This window comes from Syngnathus scovelli, chromosome 16 (genome assembly GCF_024217435.2).
Source record: "Syngnathus scovelli strain Florida chromosome 16, RoL_Ssco_1.2, whole genome shotgun sequence".
In the NCBI taxonomy this organism is placed as follows: domain Eukaryota; kingdom Metazoa; phylum Chordata; class Actinopteri; order Syngnathiformes; family Syngnathidae; genus Syngnathus; species Syngnathus scovelli.
In genome coordinates, this window is record NC_090862.1 from 7,291,660 (window position 1) to 7,310,126 (window position 18,467).

The following is an 18,467-nucleotide window of genomic DNA, read 5'->3' on the forward strand; positions in this document are numbered from 1 at the left end:
AGGAGACAATGCAACAAGATATATATAAAAAAAAGGACTTCACAAGATTTCAGTTTCGCATCCTCACGGTATTTCGCAGTCGCTTGTTATTATGGATTCAAGACACCTGTGAGCCCACCCCACCCCCGCCTCCTCCTTGGCGATGGTTGGTTCCAGACGGTGCGCGTGCCCGCGCTCGTGGCCGCGCTGGTGCTGATGCTGCGTGCATGAGGCAGCACTTTTCCCGCCTCCAGCCGGCAAGTGACATGACGTGAGGATCCGCCGCTCGCTTTCTTTCATCTCTATCGCCGACACCTTCTTCCTCATCCTCATCATCATTTCTCTTCACTGCATGACAACATTGAAGTGCCAGGGAATGAGGTGTGTGCGTGCTTGAGCTGTTGAACATGTGATGACGTCACCGCTTCCTGTCCTGTTGCCCTCACTGTCTTTCGCTTTCTCTAACTCATTTTCTGTTACTCTCTCGTTCACCTTCTGTCCGTGTCACTGCCTGTCTCGACCACTCCCTCCTCCAGCCTGCATCCTAAACAGCTGAGTCATCTTGTCCTGACTCTTGCTCTCATGTGTGTGCGTGTGTGTGGTCTTTCAGAAAGCGCTAAGTCATGTCCGCTGGCTTGGACGACAGTGACAGCGTATTTGGTAAGTAGCAACGCCGATAGGCTCTGATGCCAAAGTTAACTTCTAACGCCATATGTCATGTAACGTGATAACATCATCAGGTAACCCACCTGTGTATGCATGTTTGCGTGCGTCAGAGTTGAATTCAGTGATTCCAGAGACGGAGCTGCTGGACAACAGCATCCAGAAGGGGCGGGCGCAGCTGAGCCGCAGGCACCGCCCCTCTCGCTCCCGTTGCCATGACAGCGTCAGCTCCAATGATGACAACGGTGACGACAGTCTGGAGAGGAAACAGGTATGCGCATGCATGTGTGTCAAGGTGACAGCATCTAACCAGTGTGTGTGTGTGTGCGTGTGCGTGTGTGTGTGTGTGTGTGTGGCAGGACAACGCAACCTTCTCCGTCCATGCTCCTCTCCAAGTCACAATGCGAGGCTCCTCCCCTTCACCTGATTTGCTGCTGTCGGCACGCAGTGCCGCCTTCTCCTTTGACACATCACTGGTTTGTCAAACTCAGCATTCAAAACGTGGAAAAGAAACCCAAACACTTTCGACTCGTTGTTTCTCAGGTGCGTCGCTTGCCGGATGATGCCAGCCTGTCATTGGCCGTGGCCCCACGGGCACGCTACCACCAACTAACCAATGACACGTCTCAAGAAGCTTTGGCCACCAGTTCGCTTTCCAAGTCATGCCCCGCCTCCTCTGATGCCTCGCCTGTTTACACGCGAAGGAGCAGGAGGCCGGACAGCGAAGGTACACACACGCACACACACACGCACACGCACACACACACGTAATATGACTTTGTGCGTTTGTGCGTCTGTGTGTGTGTGTGTGTGTGTGTGTGTGTGTGTGTGTGTGTGTGCGCGTGCACCAGTTCTGGTGTCCGAGTCCAGTCGAGATTCGAGTCCTGCCGACCCTGCTCCGGTGCTGCTTGACCAGAAAACCAAAAGACGCTTCCAGGATTTGGGGTGAGTGCGGCTTGCCATGTTTGTGCTGAGTAAGCTCCGCCCCTCACGTTTGTGATGTCACTGACACATTTGTCAGCGTGACGCTCAGGCGCTCATACCTTCGAGTGAAGAAGGACAAACTGGACAAACGAGACAAGCGGTCCAGCGAGGGAGGCGCCAGGTGAGTTTGACCACGCCCCCCGCACACACACTAACCTCTGACCTTCACGTATCTCCTCCCAGAGACACGTCTGAGAGTCTCCGAGAACGAGACTGTTCGTCATCTTCGCGAGCGTCCACATCCTTTGTCTCCTTTTCCTGGTTTTCCTCGTCGGGAACAACTCCCGGGTCCCCGCAAACGCAGCCCGTGGCTGGCCCTGAGCCCCCAAAGTCTTGCTCACAGGTACACGTGCTAACAAATATGATGCTACAAGCTAATAAATAGCAGTTAGCACACAGTCGCTAAAAGGTGTGTGTGACGTCACAGCAAGACAATTGATTGGACAGAAGCAAAGAAAATGTGACAATGCGTCTCCTCAAAGTGGAAGTAAGAAAAATGTATTTTTTGCAGGAGTCTTCTTTGAGCGAGGACTTTTCTTCTCCTCAGACATCCCTGTCTATGTGTCCTCATGTGGAGTTGTCCTCCTCCATGTCCTCCTCTCACCCCTACCAGACTCTGTCGCAGTCTTCTGACGAGGTAGCGCATTTATGTACACGCACACGCACACACACACGCTCATAATTTCTTGAGCTTGAGTGGTGCCTGCAAAGCTTAGGCTGATGACGCTGCCGATTTTTTTTTAATGTGTGTGTGCATGTGTGTGTGTCAGCTGGGTGACGAGGCACCTTGCGCGGTGTCGTCATGGACGAGTCAGCAGGTGTGTGAGTGGCTGCGTGAGCTGAGCATGGACCAGTATGTCCCCGAATTCCAAGCTGGACATGTGGACGGACGCTCGCTGCTCCAGTTGGACGGTGGGAAGCTCAAGGTAAGCGTAAGTGTGTGCTGGCTTGAAGTAGCTCCAGTTAGCTGCCGGACGACAGGTTCAAAAGTGGGGGTAGACTTTAGTGGTTTTGGTTCTCGCAGGGACTGGGTGTGCTGAGCTCGTGCGACCGCGGCGCTCTCAAGCGGCGCATCAAAGTCTTGCAGACGGCGGCCGACAAGGACAAGAAGAGCGCCAAGCACAAGGACAAAGAGCGCCGCAAGCAGCGCGAGCAGCGCAGGAACTGAACGCTGGCTGACCTCTGAGGGGCCAGAGGCGACCTGAGTTCCGAGCCAAATATGGTCAAACTGCAATTTGTCTCTCCCTCATATGCAAACCAGACGCAAATGCTTTTACTCGATCTGTGGGAGACATTTGTTGTCATGAGCGTGCTTTCCAATAAAAAAGGCTCTTATTGTGAAAGGACAGGAAGTGTCACTCATCAAGAGACCCAAAGCATGTGTGGGGAGTCGATCACTCAGTGCAGTGGAGGGATTTTGATGATTTCCAAATCAAAAAGAATGACTACAAGGACATCGTTCCTCCGTGTGACGTGTGTGTGAACGATTATTTAATGACTTTTTTGCTGAATCATTAAAGTCCAACAAATTTAATTCTCATCACTTTATTGGGAAACAGGACATTATCTGAAATTGACAGTGAGATTGTTGATGATTCATTCTCTGGTTTGGGCCGTAACATCCATTAGAAAATTGGTAAAATGTCGATTGTCTTGCAAAGTCAAAGCTGACGTAGATAAGTCTGCTTTCATGACGGACAATAGAAATTGGAGGATGCTTACTGTTGAGGTACTGAAATTACGCTCAGTTAAGTTCAACAAAGTCTTTAAAAGTGGTTATCAAAATAGTTATCAGTTCATTTGATCATCGAGTTCTCATCAGTTAATTGATGAATTATTGAATTGAATTATTATATGAATTACATTATCTACTATGTGGAGGATGTGGCGTGATTCCCATCACAGCCCAAGACAAGAAGCTGTTGCACTCCATTCATAAAAATAAATAAGATTATGATAAATAAATATGAATGATTCATTCATAAATATAAAAAGTGAAACATTAGATCAATAAATAAGGTTCCCTTAAGTAAGGCAAGTGCGAGAAGCTTCTCGTGAGAAGCATTTGGCGAGCGTGTCTCGGCGTGCTCGCCAAGTCTCAGCTCATCGCATTCCTCACCGTAGCCGACTGCGAGCCCCGCCTACCGCCGCCACGGACGTCAAAGTCAGTTCCTCGTCGTTCCTGTCGCAGGGTCTGTCCAGCAGGGGGCAGCGTAAGAAGAGGAGGATGGTCCCATTATTGGTCCCGGACAGCGTATTACATCCATCGTCTTAGCGCTGGGCGGCGATGGCTCGCAGGCTTCGGATGATGTCATGAGCGAAGGATCGAAGCTGCGTGAGCGTCAAGTGAACGGCCGCCTGAACCTCGTAGTCGCCCTGGAGCTGTGCTGCAAGCCCCGCCCATTGGTCAAGATGCTCATCCTGGTTGGTCTCGTCGCCACCGGGCCAGGCCGCCTCCCGGACCTGTAAGTACAACAACGGTCGTAAGCAAGTCCCAAACGGTTAGCGTTAGCATGGACGTTACCTTTGCAATGTGAGCAAGTAGGTCTCGCAGGTCGGCTCGAAGGCGGTCCAGACCACCAAGGCGCTCCGACAGAGCTCCCAAAAGACCCTGGAACATCCGCACGCCGGCCGCCATGCGATTCAGGCACGTGTCCTGCAGGGGGCGACAAAACACATTGTCAAGCTAGTACAAAAAGGTCAAGTTTGTTCGCTACCAATAAAAGGTTTCGGTCGTATTGGGGAAGCTGACCACATTGAAGGTTGGGGACAGGGGCTTGAGGACAGGCACTGGAGGGATGCTGAGGGTGACGGCGAGCATCTGAAGGTCACCGATGGGGCTCGTGAGGTCAAGGGTCGAAGCCTGCGAAGGGAGAAAGCGGGCATGGTCAGCAAGTGGCGAGCGAAAGAATAAGCGAGCGAGCATTGAGAGCGAGAGAACCGACCTGAGCAAGCGCGGTGGGGACGTCCCTGGAGATTTTGTCGGCCAGCATCTCGGCTCGTTCCAACGCATCTTGCAGGCCCGGCGAAGGGGCGATGGCGGGCGCTGTGTGGATTGTCCGTGGGAGCAGGAAGCAGCACAGAAGCTGGAAAACTGAGGCAGGAAACAGATTAATTATTGCAGGAGTTTTCAACTAGTTTGGTCCACCATTATAATCAAGAAGCAACTCAGGGGTCCACTGCTTTGGTGGAATATTATTTTATTTTGCACCGAAAGAGGATAGACCTATACAGGCAATTTATTTGCATCTGTATGTCTATTTTAGTAATCTCAGCTACATTTGACATAATTTGGATGGGTAAATGATTCACTAAATTAGCTGGAAAATAATTCAAGTTTAAATAATGAATTCATTCTATTGTTAAAAATTTTACAATTATTTTCCTTTTTCAATTTTGCGGACCACCTCCAATACCGGTCCGGACCAGTAAAGGGCCGCGGACCACTGGTTGACAATTCCTGAATTAATGGACAAGGTGGACCAAAATCAGAGCTTTAGTACTACAAATATTAAAAAAACAAGTATTGATTGTCTCCAAAAGTTTTTTTTTTTTTGGTCCAAAACGTGAGATGATGTATTTACGTGAGGTGATGTATTTTGCTCACGTGGAAAGACACACGTGCTAACCAATTTGAAGCTCGTACTTCCTGATGCTTGTTGGAGACGCAACTTTAGTTCCAATCCAAAAACTGGAGCCTGCCCCCTCTCTCCCCTCTTTTCGCCAGTTGTGCAGAAAATGGACACGACGAGCAGCAAATTTGCAGTGGACAAAATATCATGAGCGGCGAGGGGGCGTGGCAGACGAAAGGCATGCTTGCTCCGCTCTGCTCTCACCTGCGTATGCGTGCATGTCGGTTTGGTGTCTTGCGCGCTCCACACGACCAAGACGACGATGAAGATCGAATGGACTATAGCTTCCATTGGGGCTTTTATTCAAGCAGTTCCGCGGGGACTTTCCACAAGTACGACGCGTACGCGACGCCAACTTTGCCGAAGTGACGACAGCGCCCCGTGACGTCACCGTGGCCCGCACCCGAGCGTATTACCAACGTAATTTCCGGGTACAGCCTGAATGCCTTCACTTGAACAAAGTGTTTTGCGCTAAATGGTCATTTAATTATATGCTTTTCAACACAAAATACAAATGTAAAAAACAGAGATGGGACCAAGTCACACATGTGCAAGTCTCAAGTGAGTCTCAAGTCTTAACCTTCAAGTCTCAAGTAAGTCCCAAGTCATTTTTTTCTTGGGCAAGTCAAGTCCTTAAAAAGGTCAAGTCAAGTCCTTAAATAGGACAAGTCAAGTCCAAATCAAGTCACCTTATTATTGCCATTTTACCCGCAGAATCTGATTTTAGTAACGTGAAAAGACAAGATATAAGTAACTTTAAGTAACCATCATTGTCCAATGTGTCTAACCTGTTTAAAAAATATGACAATAATTTGGATTTGCACTGTAATTACTGATATTCAGTAAAATACACCATGGAATCAAGCAAAAAAGAAATTACCTCATACAATGATTGACAGCTCAATCTAATCAAATGAACGTCTGTCGACAGTGTCTGACACATTTGAGTTGCAAATATGAAATAATAATCTGAAAAAAATCTGAAAGAAGAAACACATTAAAGAGCATTAGAAACATTTTATGTTTCATCTGTAACATCTGGAGACACCAGAGCTCTATAAACTTCAAACGGACAAAGTTTGAAGTTGTCGTCTGGCTGTTTCTGTTGCATATCTTGCACTGTGCTGTCCGTCATAAAGGTAATTACGATAGCCGAAGGTACCACTCCCGCTGACATGTTTGTGCATCGCTGATATAAAGGGGCGTGATTCTCCAATAAACAGTTAGGTAGGTAGAGAGGGCACGACTGATTGATTGACAGGGTAGCGATCCAATCATGACAACGCCATTCTCAGCCTGCGCTCCTATCGTGTTATCGATATTACTTTTTAAAATGTATTATTAATTTTATATTCAAACTGAAAACATAAACTAAATAACACTGAAGTCATTCAAGTCATCGTGTCCCTTTAACTTCCAAGTCCAAGTCGAGTCTCAAGTTTTTTTATTTTTGTCAAGTCAAGTCACCAAAACAGCGACTCGAGTCGACTCGAGTCCAAGTCACAGTGAGTCCAAGTCACAGTGACTCGAGTCCCCATCTCTGGTAAAAACAATAAGTATAAACTTAAACGCTTCCTGACTATTGGAATGTGCACGGCTTGTGCCTCGCACGCATGGATTTCTGGTTTGAGAAATCGTGGAAGATCTGGAAGGGAGGAAAGGGTATTTTGCGTTTCGTAACACCGTGATTCACACTTCATCATCATCATCATCATCATCATCATCATCATCATCATCATCGGTTGCGTGAGCACACTTCCTGTCCAAGATGGTGGAAAAGTCCAGCCAGTGGCTGTAAAGTGAAACTCAGTTGAAAGGGTGTGTTTTCATCTATTAATAATAAATAAACAAGAAAATAATAAAAAAATAACTCTCTGTTAGACATTAATTTCATTAGCAATTTCTTTTTAAAATTAGGCTGCCCAGCCACACCTACATTATGCATATGTAATAAAGGGAAATGTGCTTTCGGCAGTTTGCAAACATTTTTAAGGTTGTGTTAAACTTATAATCATATTAATATAATATTGGAGTGCTCGTGTGGATTGGTGGGTGGCGAAGAATGTGCAGACAAACTGCATGAACTTCTTTTCTCAAAATAGTCAAAGTCAGCTTTATTCTTTTTTTATTCTTCAAAGTGTTGTGGAATAGGCCCAGACAGGGAGTACCGGACGAAAACACCTCAAAGTCGGTGAGAAACGAGAACAGCACGTCTATGTGGTCAGGCTTCGCGGGGAAAACCCAACCGCCAGACCAGCGACACCGACACGGGGAGGAGATGGCCATCGACCAATCATCTCACAATGTTTTGCATGCTTTAATATTCATATTGTGTTTCTTTAAAACTGGGCAACCCGGAAGAATGTGTCGTCTTTTGGTGGTCACAAAAACGCACGAGTTTTAGTGTGAGGGACCCGGAACCCAGGCCTGTATTAGTGCGCTTTGTCAGGAATAAACAATTGGTCAATTTGGTCTGATTGATCTACTGGTCTTCTCTTTGACAGAACGAACTCGCAAAATTGTTAGGTGCGCCAGTGTGTGTATTAGGACATAGCAATTTATGTGTTAAGTGTTGATCGCAATTTAGAGTCAGATCAATAACTAAAATTCGTAACCTAACAGTAAGAAGCTGCAAATTGCCTTGCTTCTGTTAATTTCAGAAAATCCCCAAATATCATCTTCAAACAAAAGAATGTGATTTGAATGTATTTATTAGTTGAAGTGTTATGAAAGCTCCAGCGAATGACATTGATCCAGTGTATTGTAATTATGGAAGAGCGATGATGTCATTACGTGTGCCCGAGAAACTATTTGTCATTTGACTGAGGTCTCAACCGTCTCGCCCAATACATCAAAATGTACGTAGCGAGTCAGACAAAAGTCAAGTATCTCCAACGCGATGGCAATCGTTCACGCATTGTCAGTTCATTGCAAACGGACAGTTTACTGACCCAGACGGGTGAACGCGTCAGGGCATGATGACCAGGGGCACCTCTTTGTCTCCGGTGCCGAGCAACGGGAACATCTGCTCGGTGAACTCGCCACAGTTGAAGCTGAAGATCTCGGAACTTGACTTGGAGTTGTAGAAGGACACTTGACCCGCCTCTACGTCCAGGAACACGCCCACTTGACGCAACTTAGGCGGAGCCTTCACCTGATGGGCAAAAAAGCACAAACATACGGTCAAGCCCGCTTCGTCTTCCCTGGCCCGCCCGCCAATAATAAACACAGCACATCCAAATATTCAGTCAATAGAGCAGGCTCTGGGTGCCATGACAACGATGACTGACATTGGTTGCCAACACTTTCAATTTTTAATTTTCATCGATTTATTGTCGCAACCCTCCAAATATTTGCTAAGTTAAGGAGGCGGGACCTTGGTGAGCGGCGGCGCGGTTAGCGCTCGCAGTTGGCTGCCGCTCCACCAAAGGGCATAATATCCGTTAGCAGGGCTCATGTCAAACAGGCCTTTCCTCTGCGCCGACTCGCTCGCCACGCCCAGTTTCCAATCCTTGTTCTCGCCCACCAGCACCTGCACATGTGCAGACACAGGTACATGCAAACACAGTCACAGGCACATACAGCAACAACATGACACAAAACACAGAAAGCGAAACAGACCTCCCAGTAGTGTCGTCCAGTAGCATATCCTTCCTTGGTGATGATGCACGACCACACGTCGAATCGATGTTGGCTGTTACGATAAAACTGCAGCTTCTCGCCGCGCTTGACCTGCTTCCTGTCATCTGACAAGATCAAGAACGGGTACGCCGTCATCGGGTTCAAGGTCACGTCCTCTGAACGTCAGCAAGAAGGCAGCGTGCCACCGTTAGGCGAGCTAACAGCGAGTGATGACATAATAAAAGGTAGAAGGTTCTCACCCATGTACACACGAGCCTTCTTGTGACCTGTGTAACACAAAGGCACTTTTAGTCATTGAAGTGAATGAATTTGATTTAGAGCGTGAAAGTTTGAGATACGCACCCGACACCGGCTTCATCTTCTTCAGGTCTGAAAGTAAAGCAGATGCAAACGTCAGTCTCGTTTTCACAATAAAAGCCTCACTGATGGGCCTAAATCACTGGCGAACAAGTAGAAGTTAACATGTCAAAGACCACGGTTGAAAAAATATTTAGTTACGAAAGCTAATAAAAACAAAAAAACTTTATAAAGAATTTAAAACTATCTGAGCTTCCATCTTATTTTCTGTCGGAAACTAGCCGGCGTTGCCAGGGAATTGCGCTCAATTGAAATGTTCAGTTTTATGTTGTTTTTTTTTCACATATTTTTCGGTTTGTAAGACGTTGCCCTATTGAGAGCACAACAGAGTCTTCTCGACCGGTGAGGTAGATGAAAACACTGCTATCAAATTCATCCATTGGAGAATGTTGTCCCAAGATGCTGAAGCTGATGACCTCTGAGTCCCCATTGGCTCCTCCTCAGGCTGCTGCTGCTTCCCCTGAGACTGAGCATGCTCTCCGCCGCCATCATCGGGTCACCCGGCGGCACTGCAACACACGGCGGCACGTGAGCTGTCGGAGCTGAGACGGCCGGTGGACAAGAGACGGCGGAGGCGCTTACGGGATGCCACGGATCCTCTGGTGCCGCCCCCGGCCCCACCCAACCTGGCGTCCTCCATCTTGTCGCGAACTTCGGCCAACGCTGACTTAACCCAGCCCAGGTTGTAGTGGAGGTTGAGGTCCAGGTCATCCACATTAACGGGCACATCCGAGCCCAACGGCGCCGTAGCTTCCGAGAAGCTCTGAGCGCACAGGTCATAGGTTAGCCCACGTCACCTCCGTCGCTCGAGTTGTGTTCTGACCTGCAGGAATCCGATGTGGTCCTGACTGACCGCCTGCGCCTCCAGCTGGACACGTCGGTCCATCAGCTGTCTGAGTTCCGACTCCAGAAGGACGACTTGGCCCTCGCCCCTGGCCAGAACCGCCCCCATCTGCTGCTGGACTCCGCCCACCACCTGGGTTCGGAGGCGGTCCAGCGAGGCGGCAACCTCGTCCAGCAGCGTTTCCAAATCGCCGCGCTCTCGCTCGCCGTAGGTCTGCCATTAGCACGTTTACGCATTAGCAACGCTCCTCGCACAGCTTGTCAAACAAAGACGCTGACCTTGACGCCGTCCATCTTGGTGTTCAGCTCAGCTAAGATCATCTCCTTGTCTTTTATCCTGTTCAAGATCTCTTGCTCTGTCCTCGCAACGTACTTCTACAAATGCAGACGAACGAGGAGAAGTGACAGGGAATAGGAAGTGAGAGTGCATGAGTAAAAATACCTGTTTGCTGAGTCGTTCCGTTTGGACCGACACGGTCTGGTGAGTTCGGTGGTCCTCCAGCACGCAGATGGCACAAATGCAACGTTGACAACTCCGACAGTACACCTGAACACATGATCACATCTATGATCCCTAACATGTAATTATGTATGACCTTGCACAAGGGCACGTTGCGGCCTCTATTTTCTCACCTCCATTAGCCGGCGGTGTAGTTTGCATGTACGTCCCCTGAGTGCTTCCTGCGGGTCCATAAGAGGATGCTTGGCGTAGAACGGCGTCTTGTGATGCGGCTGGATGTGTTCGCTGCAGTAGGACGCCGTACATGTCAAGCAGGAGCTGACGGCCGGCTGCTTGATCCCCGTGCACACGTCGCACCAAACCATGTCCTCGTCGGACTTTGTAACAAACGGGTTGGTGCTGCTGCTGGACGGGAAGCTGGATGAGGCGGCGGCGGCGGCGCCATAACGAGAAATTTTGTAATTCTCCGTGATCACAGCGAAAACTTTGTTGATACTCAGTTGTGGACGCTCTTCAAAGGCATGTTTGCACAGCGGACACGTGCACGTGCTAGTCGATGCCCAGTACCCGCCAATACATGCCTAAAAAAAGGCAGCATACAAGCAAGGGCTAAGAAGTTAGCATGCTAATCAGTCATGTAACAAAATAAAGCTAGCATGCTAACCAACACACGGGTGCTAAACAGCTGTGATGCTGAGGAGATCGTACCTGGCAGAAGTTGTGCCCGCACGGCGTGGAGACGGGGTCAGTGAAGAGGTCGAGACAAATGGAGCAGGTAAGTTCCTGCTCCGTGAACAGATCCGGTGCCGCCGCCTCTGCCATCTTGTTTCCTGCTGTACGGAACACACGTCGACATCGATGGTAGCATTTGTCCGGTGAGAACTGGAGTAACAGGAAATGCCTCAAAAACAACACCGCATTCCTCTGCACCCATGTGTACAAACCTACAACTCCGATGACGCTGTCTGATTGGCAGCAGGTGTGCTTGGGGGCGGAGCCACAAAGCACCACCGACTCACATACACCCACGCGACCACCGTTTGACTGTCATTTTACAACAGGACTGATGATGTCATGCAAGCGGGTCTAGGCCTCGATGACAACTGTCAATTACGAAAGGGCGGGACAAGGCTGAGTAATAACCTTTCACCTGTGTGTTTATCCTCTGCCGCCCCCTGGTGTTGTGGTGGATCACGTGCGACACCTCCTTACGTCGTTAGCGTGCTATCTTTGCATCTTCATCGCGTCTTTGCCAGCACCCTTTCAAAATAAAACCAACTATTCACCCATGGCTTTTATTTCCACAATAAAAGGTTGTTCTGATTAAATGTTTGTTTTGAGCTGTTCCTTAATCCACATGCTGGTTTTCACTCATTTGTTTACACGTGTTCAATTCAATAAAAATTACTTAAGTTCCACTTACACCACCCTAAATAAAAAGAAAAATCCCTCATAATCGTCTTTCTACAGCTCAATTTAGAACAGCGCAATACTTTCAAAATAGTGACGATGATGGGTCATTCCCTCGAGGCGTTTCACACGGGAAGCAAAACGATGTCCGAGGTTGTCAAGTGCATCAAAATCTTCGAAAGTTTTCTTACCTGCTTCCAGTCTGTTGCTCTTCTGCTCAGCCTGAAACGCAAGTTTCACGATGACGTATTCGGGGGCGTGTCCTGACAATGTGGTCGGGCCACATGTTTGCGTCAACGTCGGACGTGACACGCATACTCACCGTTGCATTGATCGCACCGACGATCAAACAAAAATATTGCAAACCACAGGAAAATTAAATGCTCAAATTTGTATATAAATTTAAGTTTACTCTGCATATATCTTATTGGACAGATTTTAATAGTTTATATTCTTGTCTTCGTATTTTTACATGTTTTGCTTGATCGAGAGTTGAAGAAATTCAATCAATAAACTCTTGAACATACTGAACTCACAGTCACAATCAAAAAATTCAACAAGGCCAAGAAAAGACAACAGAATTTATTTCATGAAAAAAAAAATGTGCATGTGACTCCTCCCCTTCTTCAGAAGTTGTTGTAGTGTGTCAGCCTGCGCACACAGAAACAAGCACACACAACAGATGAATGAGTGCAATGGCTCATGGTTCAAACGTGACAGCACGTTTCTCATTATCGAGTTGGATCTTTGACTGGAATTGCCTCGTTCGATCCATCGATCAATCAATCAATCGGTCAATCAATCAACCGATCGATCAATCAATTAATTAATTTTCAGACACATGTTGCCAATTGGCCGTCTGACCTGAAGAGTGGAGCGCGTCCTTTGTTGTTAGCAAATGAGAAGAAGCCACTGTGAGGCGAAAAGTCCATACAGGAAACTCGATAGACGAATTTCTTCTTCGCCAGAGGAAAGTTGGAGAAGACGCTCAGGCTTGGAACGTGAACCTGATGATGACACAGTCGCTGTTTATTATCACGGCGTGCCATTGTCACGACGACGGCATTTCCACTTCACCAGTTTGGCGGCCTCTTCTTGGTATTGCGAGGCGATGGCCAGGATCTCGGCGCTGGGGTTAAAGGTGAGCGCGGTAACAGGGGTCAGCAAGTTCATGATGGCCTTCAGGGGCGTGGGATTGGCTGAATTAAGACACGTCTGCTGCGAGTACACGTTGACCACACCCGCCTGTGAACTGAAGCGGGGGGATGTGACGGGACATGAAAATACAGACTTGACACTTTGACGGAAGCCATCTTACCCGCACGCTAGGTAGCGTCCGTCAGCGGATGCGGCGATGGCCTTTGCGGCGACACAGCCGTGGTCCGTGAACTTGTTGACGCAGCGACTGCTGCGCACGTCCCACACAAACACTTCACCGTCCTCTAACGTCACCACCGCAGTGTCATTATTCAGTTGTTGTGATGATGTCAATGTTACACGATCAACTCGCCTGAGTTAGCAAACACTTTGCTGCCGTCACTGCTCATGGCCACGCCCACCACCTCGCCGTTCAGCTTTATGCTGTTCACCACCTCCTTGGTCTGACGCACGTGCGCAAGCACGCAATGGCCTCGTCAACTTTCCGCAGCAACATTGGTTTGATTGTGAAAGTGATGAGTGTGCACCTTGATTGTCAGCATGTGCAAGTATCCTTGAGTTCCTGTCAGCAGTAGAGTGCCCCCCTCAGGACATACGTAGAACTCTTTAATCCGTGGTTCCCGCAGCCCTGAACACACACGCACACACTTGAGTGCGGGCGAGTTCTGACAAGGCGGGTGCGTGCGCGAGTACCTTTGACTTGCTGCACTGGCATGATGCGTCCTTCCATCATATCGTAAATGTAGAACATTTTGTTCTTCATACTGGTGGCGATGACGGCGTCGCCCTGGCAAGTGAAACGAGCTTTGTAGATGGGGAAGCGGTCCAGATGGACACTCTGGATCTTAGCGTTGGTCTTGCCGTCCACCTGCGGTGCACAGAAAGGCGCATGCGCCACATTTGCCGTTAGCTAGCGAACAGCGACAATGAGGTGACATTTGTGTGACAACAGGTGGTAGTTCTTGGGGAGTCGCCACGACTGACCTGGAAAAAGGAAAGCGAGCAGTCGAGACCGGCTGTCAAGACCACCTGAGCCGACGGGTGGAACTGGACCGACGTCAGGCGATCGGAAGATAGCCGCGCCGCGTTAGCGTGGCAACATTTCTTTAGCTGGAATGTAGCAATGACATGGCGTTAACAATCATGTCGCCGTGACAAACACATGATCAACAAAACACATGCGGGGTCGTCATATTGATGAGAAAAAGAGCAAATGTCACGACAACCAGAGCGCACACGTGTCATGATGAGCACAACTCAACATGCTTGTCACCACAACATCAGCGCATTTGTCACGACAAGCCTTGTAGTCATGACTATCAAAATCCATGCAAGGTTGTTATGACGACGGGTGTGCACGTGAGCACCGACCCCGATGATGCCGCTGGGCAGACTGTCTGAAGACGCCACGAAGTTTCCCGTTTTTCTCAACAGGTCATCGTCTTCGTCTTCCTCCCCATCGTCATCGTCCTCGTCATCTGCAAACACACAGCTGATTAGACGTTGTTCTACCTTTCAATTAATCAATTTGTGTGTCAACGAAGCACTGTACTAAAGGTCTGGGTGTGACTACTTATGCAACCGAGGAGCTGCATTTGCATTGTTTATGTTCTTACCTTTCACTGACTTCTTGCTGCCGTCTGTGGCCCAGGATGGAGCTCCGCCCATCGACTTCTGGAACCTGACAAGGTTACACACGCATACACACACGTGCTTGAGTGCGAGTGTGACTGGAGTGCGCATGTGTGTGTATGTGTACTGACTGATCTCTCATCCTCTGTTGCAGTTTTGTCTTGCTGATGCGGGCCTCGGACTGTCCTCGCATCAGGTTGCTACGGAAGCGATGCTGCATGTCCACCCTGCCAAGCACACGTCCATTCGCTTAGCCAGCTGATGTAGCTCCAATTGTTATCATGACAACACAAGAAAATGATTGCAAGTCGCACCAAGCAATACTTACTCTTCCTCCAGCTCATCATCATCATCAACCCAGGCAGCTTTTTTGATTGGTGGGGGGGCTAAGCGCGCTTCCGTCTCCTCGTCAGATTGGTCTCCTTCTTCTTCTACCTCCTTCTCATCCTCCTCCTCCTCCTCACGTCACCCGTACGCACAAAATGTTGACTGCTTTTCACATTTGCAGCATGATACCGATGTTGTTATATGCGTGTAACTACCTGCACGTCGCCAAAGACGATGTCCTCCAACTTTTGTACAGTAGGCTCTTTTGCGCGTAACCGTGCCAAACTCTTGATGTTCTTTCGGCGTGCGCGCGCCTCCTCCTCGGGTACGTTTGCGTCCTCAACAGACAAGCGCGCGCTCCTCTTTTTACTAGACATGTTTGAATTCCAAAACGAGTGGAGTCTTCCGAAAGCTTTAAAACTTGTTTTCCTGCTAGGAACCGGTCGACTACACGATTGAGGCACGTGGGAAAGTGTTTTCCGACAGGGTCATCGGGCAAAGGAAGTGAGCAATAGAGCTTCAAAAGTGCCTCACAAATGGAGCCTGCCCCCTTGTGTTTGAAGGCGGGATTGCGTTGCTCACGTTCGAAGACGTTCGTACTGGCTTTGTTGGAAGCAGCAACATAAACAAATATAAATAACAAAAATAAATAACCATATCGGAAGTATTTGAAACGACCATCTTGTGTGAGTGTGACATTTAAATTTGTTTATTGATTTCGGTACATTTGAAAGATGAAGCAGGAAGTTAATTTATAATTATTAGGAATGTAAACTACAGCAAACATTTTCATTATTTACTTGCGCATGAAGAAGTTTTCGAGCTACGAATTACTGGTATTGTTATCAAGATTACAGTGAGCATATAAGTACAATTTGACAGAGCACATGATCACTGCCACAGAAAATGACCATATAGTATACTTTTCAAAATAAAAGCACACTCAGGAAGATGACCATTCACAGTTGAGCAAACAACACATGCCACAAACAAACAAATGCAGCAAGGACGAGAAATCAAAGAGAACAATTCTCTACTTCCAGTGCAAACATTATTTTTTTTTCTGTCCAAACGTGCGAGACTTCTTCCAGAAATTTACACCAATACGTTGGACACCTGGATAGCTTCGTGCATCGATGATAGTCTCGCGATGAGACGAGCCAAGTGATGTGACAACCTCTGCCTAGCCACTCAATTATGTTAGCCTAGCGGTCGAGGAGAAGGATGAAAACGAAGCTGTCATATCCCATCATCCTATTAGCAACTTCTCATTTTCCCTCCAATGATCGCTCACAAGGGGGGCTGGGGGGGGGTCAGATGCAATGATGTCATCCAAGCGCAGTGCAGTTGTTCACCTGCCCACTGGCGGTAGTGGCGGAGCTCCTCGCATTGCTGCACCATAAGACAAAAGCATTTGCTGAGTTAGCACCCTCTGTCTACATCATTCAGCAGGCACATGGGTCCTTTGAGCGGTTTGCATTGTGACCTGAGTAGGCCTTGCTAGGGTAGATCTTAGTGAAGTGTCGGTACTCGTCCGGAGGAGGGAAATCGTCCAGCGAATGAAACAAATATTTGGACTCAAATTCGTCTGCAGCGACAAAACAAAAACACAATGAAAGTTAAAAGATGTTGGTCAGCAAGACAATCTTAGCAGCAATGCACAAAGCAATGCACATCGTTGAGGACACGCAACAAACTACGGAAGCTGCTAAAAGAACAGCAAATCAAATCTATGGGGGGGAGAATCTAGGGTCGGGGTTGTAAGCACTCACCACACAAACAGGGAATGATGGAGGAGGCGTGTCCATGGCGGAGAGGAGGGGGTGGTGGGGGAGGCGGTTTACCCCTGGTTGGGGGGTCAGGGGAGAGGGAGGGGCTACCTGCCATCCTGTACGGAGGAGGGGGCGGAGCCTCTCTGGTGGCTGCAGGGACAGGAGAAGGTCACGTAAAGGTCATGTGATGAAGATGAAAGTTGTCTTACCTGAAGTCGGCCTATGGGCAGGGGAGGCGGGTGGTGGGGGTGGGGCAGGCCCTCTAGTGGGGGTGTGGCCTGCAGGCATAGGGGCGGTTCTCTTGCTGCTGTGGGAGGCTTGTCGCTGCAGATGCTCTACCTCCCCACCATAAGTGGGAGGGGCCAGAGAAGCAGGTGTGGATTTGGCGGGCGGAGCGGGTGGGAGGGGCTTGTCTCTATTATAGGTAGAGGGTGGCGAGGGGGCCTGGCCACGACGACTCTGATGGAGATGAGGGGGTGGGGTGGGTGACGATCCGGCAGAGGGGAGCGGGGCAGGGCTTTGAGCATCCTCACGGCAATGGCCAAGTGGTGGGCGGGGCGACGACGCACCAGCCGCACATTCATCTATATGCGAAGCAGGAAATCATTAACCACTCTAGCAGCTTTGGGATTATTGTTTTTGCTTTGGAAATGTAACTTGATTTCCTAATGCATGTCAGGTTTGGACAAGACCAACATGATAATGTGACTTTTTGTTTCCTACTTTTGTGTGGCGCCCCCTGGTGAAGGTACTGGTACAGGCGGAAGTAAGGATGGTCTCTGCCTTGGCTGAGGTCCGACAGGAGGGCAGGACCACCTTTCACCTCCTCCGAGCTCTGCTGGTTTGCGCTCATGTCATCGCCAATGTCATCAAAATGATTCTGTATTTGCGTGTACTTGGTATGTACCTGATTGAGGGTGGGGGGCGGCGGGGGCGGAAGGGGCATCCTGATGCTGTCACTCACCTGAGGACACACTGCATGGGCCGTCACTTACTTTTCAAAATAAAACACCAAAGAAAAACACGTGTCTCATTAGGTATGTTCAAATTCATCATTGGAATTTCAGGAGCAATCCTGATTTTTATCCACATGCATGCACCCGCTCACACGCGCAAATACACGCAGGGCTTCCAGTCCATGCTTAAAAAATGCAATAGATTAAATTTTCTGTGCTCTTCTTTTGCCCATTGGGCGCAGCTAGCAAGTCAAAATAAACGCCGTTACAATACTCATTGAAACGTGTTGGAAGTCGTTAGCAGACGCGGCTAAGCAGTTAGCAGGTGAGGTCGCTCGCTCGCTCGCTCTTTCGGAGCGTGTGCACGGCCGCCAAACTTCACCCGCGTGCACGCACCCAGGTGCGCTCTGTCCTGCCGACCCACCTGTGCGCGAGTCCGCGGCTCGTGTGCGCATGCTCGCGTCAATGCCGCAGGACCGGTTCGCAGTTCGCTCGCCTCCTTTGTTGTCTCCCAGCATGCACCGCGCTTCCTTACGTCACCGCGCGGTGCCGCTCTTTTCACGCAACACACATAAATACACACACGTACACACAAAATAAGACGCGCGCACACGCACAAATGAATAAATCAGAAAGAAATAACATATTTAAG

The 18,467-nt window shown here is 48.8% G+C and overlaps 5 protein-coding genes and 1 long non-coding RNA gene across 16 annotated transcripts; 2 read left to right on the plus strand and 4 right to left on the minus strand.

Annotated features, from left to right (window-relative positions):
- Positions 1-103: 103 nt before the first annotated feature.
- On the plus strand, positions 104-3,160 carry samd14 (sterile alpha motif domain containing 14). The gene is made up of 11 exons (XM_049744525.2): positions 104-250; positions 590-639; positions 756-913; positions 1,002-1,118; positions 1,186-1,369; positions 1,494-1,587; positions 1,664-1,747; positions 1,810-1,969; positions 2,138-2,263; positions 2,397-2,552; positions 2,651-3,160. Exons 2-11 carry the CDS (start codon positions 603-605, stop codon positions 2,792-2,794), a joined length of 1,260 nt encoding a protein of 419 aa, XP_049600482.1. The 5' UTR covers positions 104-250; positions 590-602; the 3' UTR covers positions 2,795-3,160.
- Positions 3,156-5,603, minus strand: csf3b (colony stimulating factor 3 (granulocyte) b). The gene is made up of 5 exons (XM_049744540.2): positions 5,463-5,603; positions 4,572-4,720; positions 4,379-4,489; positions 4,151-4,282; positions 3,156-4,089 (listed from the first exon to the last, which is right to left on the minus strand). The coding sequence occupies exons 1-5, from the start codon at positions 5,476-5,478 to the stop codon at positions 3,898-3,900; spliced, it is 600 nt and encodes a 199-aa protein (XP_049600497.1). The 5' UTR covers positions 5,479-5,603; the 3' UTR covers positions 3,156-3,897.
- On the plus strand, positions 3,974-7,739 carry LOC125983366 (uncharacterized). 2 transcript variants are annotated; one of them, XR_007486690.2, is made up of 3 exons: positions 3,974-4,091; positions 5,354-5,689; positions 7,397-7,739. It is a non-coding gene; the product is annotated as an uncharacterized lncRNA (long non-coding RNA). The 2 variants fall into 2 exon arrangements; XR_011088351.1 differs by lacking the exons at positions 3,974-4,091; positions 5,354-5,689 and adding an exon at positions 6,747-7,076.
- Positions 7,740-7,951: 212 nt separating this feature from the next.
- Positions 7,952-12,276, minus strand: LOC125983347 (E3 ubiquitin-protein ligase TRIM11). Of its 5 annotated transcripts, none has more exons than XM_049744515.1 (14): positions 12,162-12,276; positions 11,711-11,820; positions 11,269-11,390; positions 10,734-11,141; positions 10,543-10,647; positions 10,380-10,475; positions 10,081-10,314; positions 9,840-10,020; positions 9,674-9,766; positions 9,243-9,269; positions 9,140-9,166; positions 8,880-9,055; positions 8,635-8,790; positions 7,952-8,412 (listed from the first exon to the last, which is right to left on the minus strand). In XM_049744515.1, the coding sequence occupies exons 3-14, from the start codon at positions 11,380-11,382 to the stop codon at positions 8,227-8,229; spliced, it is 1,803 nt and encodes a 600-aa protein (XP_049600472.1). In that variant the 5' UTR covers positions 11,383-11,390; positions 11,711-11,820; positions 12,162-12,276; the 3' UTR covers positions 7,952-8,226. The 5 variants fall into 5 exon arrangements, with proteins under 5 accessions (XP_049600472.1, XP_049600471.1, XP_049600473.1 ...); XM_049744514.1 differs by having other exon boundaries at positions 11,269-11,393; XM_049744516.1 differs by having other exon boundaries at positions 11,269-11,393; positions 11,704-11,820.
- A 261-nt stretch (positions 12,277-12,537) lies between these two features.
- Positions 12,538-15,611, minus strand: utp18 (UTP18 small subunit processome component). Of its 2 annotated transcripts, none has more exons than XM_049744520.2 (13): positions 15,303-15,611; positions 15,089-15,219; positions 14,892-14,987; positions 14,745-14,809; positions 14,500-14,606; positions 14,113-14,238; positions 13,822-13,996; positions 13,656-13,756; positions 13,486-13,571; positions 13,289-13,417; positions 13,048-13,222; positions 12,835-12,977; positions 12,538-12,621 (listed from the first exon to the last, which is right to left on the minus strand). In XM_049744520.2, the coding sequence occupies exons 1-13, from the start codon at positions 15,462-15,464 to the stop codon at positions 12,597-12,599; spliced, it is 1,521 nt and encodes a 506-aa protein (XP_049600477.1). In that variant the 5' UTR covers positions 15,465-15,611; the 3' UTR covers positions 12,538-12,596. The 2 variants fall into 2 exon arrangements, with proteins under 2 accessions (XP_049600477.1, XP_049600478.1); XM_049744521.2 differs by having other exon boundaries at positions 15,089-15,216; positions 15,303-15,610.
- A 158-nt stretch (positions 15,612-15,769) lies between these two features.
- On the minus strand, positions 15,770-18,400 carry LOC125983354 (WAS/WASL-interacting protein family member 2). 5 transcript variants are annotated; one of them, XM_049744531.1, is made up of 7 exons: positions 18,240-18,400; positions 17,767-17,853; positions 17,583-17,697; positions 17,069-17,443; positions 16,860-17,009; positions 16,574-16,675; positions 15,770-16,479 (listed from the first exon to the last, which is right to left on the minus strand). In XM_049744531.1, the coding sequence occupies exons 2-7, from the start codon at positions 17,803-17,805 to the stop codon at positions 16,439-16,441; spliced, it is 822 nt and encodes a 273-aa protein (XP_049600488.1). In that variant the 5' UTR covers positions 17,806-17,853; positions 18,240-18,400; the 3' UTR covers positions 15,770-16,438. The 5 variants fall into 5 exon arrangements, with proteins under 5 accessions (XP_049600488.1, XP_049600489.1, XP_049600487.1 ...); XM_049744532.1 differs by having other exon boundaries at positions 17,583-17,694; positions 18,240-18,399; XM_049744530.2 differs by having other exon boundaries at positions 16,968-17,009; positions 17,767-17,834; positions 18,240-18,372.
- Positions 18,401-18,467: the final 67 nt, after the last annotated feature.

What these genes read in the sequence shown, in the direction of transcription:
- samd14 (XM_049744525.2), top strand. Translation starts at nt 603, where the DNA reads ATGTCCGCTGGCTTGGACGACAGTGACAGCGTATTTG. An exon ending in CGACAGTGACAGCGTATTTG is followed by an intron (nt 640 to 755) that starts GTAAGTAGCAAC and finishes TGCGTGCGTCAG; the next exon opens with AGTTGAATTCAGTGATTCCA. An exon ending in TCCAGCGAGGGAGGCGCCAG is followed by an intron (nt 1,748 to 1,809) that starts GTGAGTTTGACC and finishes ATCTCCTCCCAG; the next exon opens with AGACACGTCTGAGAGTCTCC.
- csf3b (XM_049744540.2), bottom strand. An exon ending in TGTCCCCAACCTTCAATGTG is followed by an intron (nt 4,283 to 4,378) that starts GTCAGCTTCCCC and finishes CGCCCCCTGCAG; the next exon opens with GACACGTGCCTGAATCGCAT. An exon ending in TACTTGCTCACATTGCAAAG is followed by an intron (nt 4,090 to 4,150) that starts GTAACGTCCATG and finishes TTGTACTTACAG; the next exon opens with GTCCGGGAGGCGGCCTGGCC.
- LOC125983347 (XM_049744515.1), bottom strand. Translation starts at nt 11,382, where the DNA reads ATGGCAGAGGCGGCGGCACCGGATCTGTTCACGGAGCAGGAACTTACC. An exon ending in CGGAACGACTCAGCAAACAG is followed by an intron (nt 10,476 to 10,542) that starts GTATTTTTACTC and finishes CTGCATTTGTAG; the next exon opens with AAGTACGTTGCGAGGACAGA. An exon ending in ACCACATCGGATTCCTGCAG is followed by an intron (nt 10,021 to 10,080) that starts GTCAGAACACAA and finishes CTGTGCGCTCAG; the next exon opens with AGCTTCTCGGAAGCTACGGC.
- utp18 (XM_049744520.2), bottom strand. Translation starts at nt 15,464, where the DNA reads ATGTCTAGTAAAAAGAGGAGCGCGCGCTTGTCTGTTGAGGACGCAAAC. An exon ending in TCGTCTTTGGCGACGTGCAG is followed by an intron (nt 15,220 to 15,302) that starts GTAGTTACACGC and finishes GGGTGACGTGAG; the next exon opens with GAGGAGGAGGAGGATGAGAA. An exon ending in GGCAGCAAAGTGTTTGCTAA is followed by an intron (nt 13,418 to 13,485) that starts CTCAGGCGAGTT and finishes TGCGGTGGTGAC; the next exon opens with GTTAGAGGACGGTGAAGTGT.
- LOC125983354 (XM_049744528.2), bottom strand. Translation starts at nt 18,333, where the DNA reads ATGCTGGGAGACAACAAAGGAGGCGAGCGAACTGCGAACCGGTCCTGC. An exon ending in CCAGGGGGCGCCACACAAAA is followed by an intron (nt 17,444 to 17,582) that starts GTAGGAAACAAA and finishes CTTCGCATATAG; the next exon opens with ATGAATGTGCGGCTGGTGCG. An exon ending in CATCATTCCCTGTTTGTGTG is followed by an intron (nt 16,676 to 16,859) that starts GTGAGTGCTTAC and finishes TTGTCGCTGCAG; the next exon opens with ACGAATTTGAGTCCAAATAT.